General features: G+C 42.4%; 1 protein-coding gene across 1 annotated transcript in view; it reads left to right on the forward strand.

Moving 5' to 3' along the window:
• Positions 1–4,254, forward strand: part of LOC107198630 (regulator of G protein signaling 18) — a 15,519-nt gene extending 11,265 nt beyond the window's left edge. The window contains exons 5-6 of the mRNA XM_033511470.1: positions 2,641–2,713; positions 4,146–4,254. Coding sequence (XP_033367361.1) covers positions 2,641–2,713; positions 4,146–4,237 — 165 coding nt within the window. The 3' untranslated portion in view covers positions 4,238–4,254. The remainder of the gene's footprint in view (positions 1–2,640; positions 2,714–4,145) is intronic.
• Positions 4,255–4,799: the final 545 nt, after the last annotated feature.

Genomic DNA, 4,799 nt, shown 5'->3' on the forward strand with positions numbered 1-4,799 from the left:
TTTATGTTTATGTTTATATGTTTATATTTATATATATTTTTATATTTATATATTTATATTTATATATTTGCCACTCAGGGCTCAGCAGGAGCTCCCAAAATACTCCTCCTGTCAATACAATATTGGCCCTACCCAAACCCTGCACTTCACTCCTTACATAGGTGAGGTCTCAAGACACAAAGCATGAGGGAATCAATCTCCTGACTCACATGGCACAAAGACTTCTCCTGTTTCAACACTTCCATCTGATTAAATGCTTTAAATTGGCTGAATTATGATCTGCTGTTCTTGTTTAACTCGAGGGAGGAAGAAATATACAGGAACAAATATCTTCTTCAGGTTGTGGATTTGTTATTGAGCTAAAGACAACTGATTTTTCAGCTGTCAAGAAGCAAGAATGAAGTCTAAGATAAAGAATCTCAAAGAAGAAGACTGATTTCCATTTTCCAGTGAAGCAGGCAGTCACTATCACAGCTCTTACATGCTTCTACACGCTACAACTTTTAAGTGACTCACAAACAGCAGAACATTTTCCTCTCCTTTTGTCCCCAGCTGCTCAGCCTGCCTTAATTAGCTCCTGCTTTGAATGCAGCTCCCTCTCCTTTCCACACATGCTGCCAAAGACCTCAGCTGAGAAAAAAAAAAATTGCAGAAAATCATCTTCCTCTCATCAGTGATTCATCCACTCATGAACTTGGTCCTTGCTCAGCTGCCTATCCCAGATCCCACTCTGTTCTTTGCATTTTAGTCAAATGCCTCAATCAAATGCCCTTTAAGCTCCTGTGTGGCTCTGTGCCCAAGATAAAAATGTATTTCCTCTATCCACCACCCAAGCTTACTTCCATTTTTACTTTATTCCTTGTAAATGTGTTCCTGTCTTCCATTTGCTGTGCCCTGAACACTTTATGAGGGCTGATCTCATAAAGCTCCCAAAGCTTTCCTCTCTCCTTTCCTAAACAAATCTGTTTGTGTAACCCCCTCCTAATTCTTCCTTGGGCTGTACAGGAAATTATCTGCCCTCCCAGATTTCCAATTCAGCCTTTACCATTGCCTTCTCCACCAAAGGTAACAAAAATTAACGAGCAAGAAACCCTACAGCAGCCATTTGAGAGTTTTCAAGCAGGACAGAAGATAAGGATGAAGCCCAAAAGAAGGACAACTCTGAACTCTCATTTCTTCACCATAAAATTTGCTCATAATTAAGACACTCTTGTTTCTTCACAGATTCGTGGCCTCATTTTGAATTTCTGCATCTAATGCTATTCCAGTTTTTCCTGATTTCACATTTTATTGAGAATTGTTTTCAGTTCTTTTCCAGTGGAGGTTTGTGATTGTACAGCACTTGGAAATCCTGAATAAGAGGAGCCCAGAGTGCTGTAAAATATTTTGACAGATTGTTCTAGGAATCAAAACATTTCACCTGAAGGGCACAGTTTGCTTGGGTGGAAAATAACAGCTCATTTCCTTATGCAAAGCAACTCCGTGGCACACTGAGGGCACACAGAGTCATCCACATGGAAAAAGATCCATTATTTTGTGAGCTGCCCATGCTGTGCAGCACGGTGGGAAGGGGGCATTTACATAGTGCTGTCATTAGGCTGAATTTGCATCCCCTGGGCCAGGCCTTTCCATGCTCTGAGGATGCCAGCACTGCTTGGATCATGCTGGCTTCTCCCAACATAAGGGATGCACCCAAGTCCCCTGGGCTTCACTGCTCAGGCAGCAGAACGTTGATTTTTCACTCTGCTGAGGTTGCCTTGTACAAACAGCTGTGCCCAAACAAATCTCTGGATTTGGGTGGAATGGGATCACCAGAGGAGCATTAACACACTGAGCCTGCTCCAGGGAAACAGCAGCACATCCACTGGAGCGTGAGCTTTTCTCACCTTGTGCTCAGGTGAGTACCAGGCAGCCCTTCTAGGAACATGTGGAACTGGAAATGATTTCCTAGGTTAATAAACCAATGGTTTGATTATGTAGCATTGCTTTAGACTGTTGTGATTAGTGTCCAGGTCAGAGGAACAAAAACTGGCAGGTCTTTATCCCCTCAGCAGCCAGTGGCTTTTCATGAAGGAAGATAATTCAGCAAAGCTAATGCCTGAAGATAGTTAAAGAATAAAAGGGGAGCACCAGTAAAAGTCAGACTGTGAAAGTTCTGGAGATTTAAATATTTAATTACTCAGGGGTCCTTAGCAAGTCATGTTGGCACAGTTGGGAACGTTCAGTCAGCTCCACACTCCCTTTCCTATGGTTCCAGCTCTCCCATGCCATCAAAGGCAGAGGACTCAGAAATCCATAGCCCAGCCCTGAGAGGAACTGAAAGGTTAAGCCTGACCCAGGCCTGACAGATAAAGAGAAAAATGCCCTGCAGTGAGCTGAGCAGGTCCAGTCCCAGCTCTGAGGGAGCTGAAGCTGTAACTGAGGGTGTCAGCTGGCTCCAGATCCACAAAAGGTTTAGCACTAATTCCATCTGCCATTTCCAGCCCATCCCTACTACCTATTCCTATTTCCTTTTGTTTGCTGGGTGCTGCTTATTGTGAATAGCAAACACACTGGCACGAGCAGCTGATGCATTTGTTTTATAACTAAGATCACTTTTTCTCCTCGTGACATTTCAGTGAAATATCAGTTTCTTTCCAGACACTCAAGTTCCAAGCAGAGGAGGCACAGAGAGGTACAACCAGCTGGTTTCTATGGGAAATTGAACTTACTGGTTAGTGAATTATTCTCATTGTCCTGGTACAAATACCACAACAACTCCCTTAACCTGCTGCACACCTGAAATCTTCTCAGCTTGCACAGACTCAGCAGTCACTGACAGAATGTTGTACAGTGATGAGAGTCCCTGACAGCTTCTTTATGCTTTGGTGGATTGTGGGCAGTGCCCCCAAAGTGCAAAAACAATCCAGCTGCATCCATCCAGTAACTGTGTGTGCTGGAATAGTCCTGGGTTTAGCCTAGCTCTGTGGCTGCTAAGACTGACTTGAAAAATATCCATCAGTCCTGAAAAATCTTGAAGAGACATTCATGCCTGCTTCATTCAGGCTATCAGGCAGAAATTTTAAACATTCATGTGTGGCACTATCTGGAGTTTTGTTTTGAAATGAATGTACATCATCTGATGATAGTAATAAAAAATAGGCACAGATCCTCAACCTTCCCTCTCACAGTTTCACAGGAAATTCTGGAAACTATGGAACTGTGATATAACAATGATAACACCTCGTTAAAAAAAGCAAAATGCATCAATTTATGGTCACAGTTCTAAGGAGGGTAAATAGTAGAACCTCTGGGATTAGACACAGGGTAAACACTGAGAAATTAATAGAGCCAGCCAAGAATTATGAGTTGCCTAATTTAGTGTCAACTCTGTCCTCACAACTGGACTGGCTTTTCTGGCAGGGCACAGTTAAAAAATTCCAGCTGTAGCTGTTTCACTCTGCCCAGCCAGAAGCTCCACAGATAAATATTGGTTAGATTTTGAATTATGTTGATTCCCTTTTACCAAAGCTCAGGCCTGGGGCTGAATCAGGCACAGAGGATTGGATGTCAGTACAGATGCTGGGGGTTTTCTCCCCTGCTGAAGTTAGCCTCACTGGCACAATGCACAAAGGGCTTTTGGTCCTCTCTGGCACACAAAGTGTACTCTGGAAATAAGAGAAAATAACCAATTAAGCAAAATAAGAATCACAGAGGAAAATCAGGATGAAAATTAACATTTCTGATCTTCTGCTATAAGGTTTAGAAGCAAGCAGATGCAAAGCTAAGGAATTACCAAAAGGATTCATATTTTGCTACCAAGAATCATTTTTAGTAATATGAGGAACTAAAAGGGCATCTTAGGTCATCATTTCTGGTGTTCTAGTAACAAAGACAACAATTTAAAATAATCTCATAAATATATGAAGCTCTATCTTCAAAGCACAGAGGAATAGAGAGGACAAAAAATTCTTCTGGGAGCCTCTAAAAAACCAACAGTTTGTGAAGCCTTATTCTGGTTTTCAGTCTGAATTTCTTCACTGGCTGCCAATATACATTTTTTTCTTTTGTCAATATAGTCATTATGCTAAATAATTATTTTTTCTCACCAGGTTACCTCTCTGTTTTCAGAGGGCAATCATAGCTCCTCTCTGCTTTCCTCTTAGAGACAAACTGGTCTTTCATTCCTCTCCTGCAAGACAATCCAATTCTCCTGCTCATCCCAGTAATGCACCTCTCCACATCTGTTTCCATCTGATTTCATCTTCCTGGAGCACAATTCACCAGATTTACTGGGTTTTTGTCCCATGTGAAGTTCATCAAATAGATTGGCCTGAAACTTCTTTCACAGATCTGCAAAAGGTAAGGATAAGGAACAACCTCCTAACATTGCTGAGGGTGACACGTGGCATGTGCTGCTTGGGCTTTTCCTTCTGACCACAGAAGATGGACACGGCTAAAATCAGAAAGATCTTCTCAGGCAGGCAGGAGGCAGCTTTGCCATGACTGCACCATGGAGGAAAATCAAATGGAACCTTAAACTCACTCCTAAGACTGCTCTATTGGGTGTAGAACATTATAACATTTAACATTTAAGACAAAAATCCCGAAGCTGGGACAGCTGGGATCCCAATTCCTGAAGCACTGGAAGTTTATGCCAAGTGGAGACATTGAGAACCAGGAATCTGGGTAATCTGAATAAAGGATTTGGCCTCAGGAGAAGATTTGGAGGGAGGCAAGAAATCAGTCAGTAAGGATTGTTCAGGAGAAGGGGGCACAGCAAGGGTTACACAGGGGAAGCCAAGAGCTGGGCATGAAAG

Source organism: Parus major, unplaced genomic scaffold (assembly GCF_001522545.3).
Source record: "Parus major isolate Abel unplaced genomic scaffold, Parus_major1.1 Scaffold246, whole genome shotgun sequence".
NCBI lineage: Eukaryota > Metazoa > Chordata > Aves > Passeriformes > Paridae > Parus > Parus major.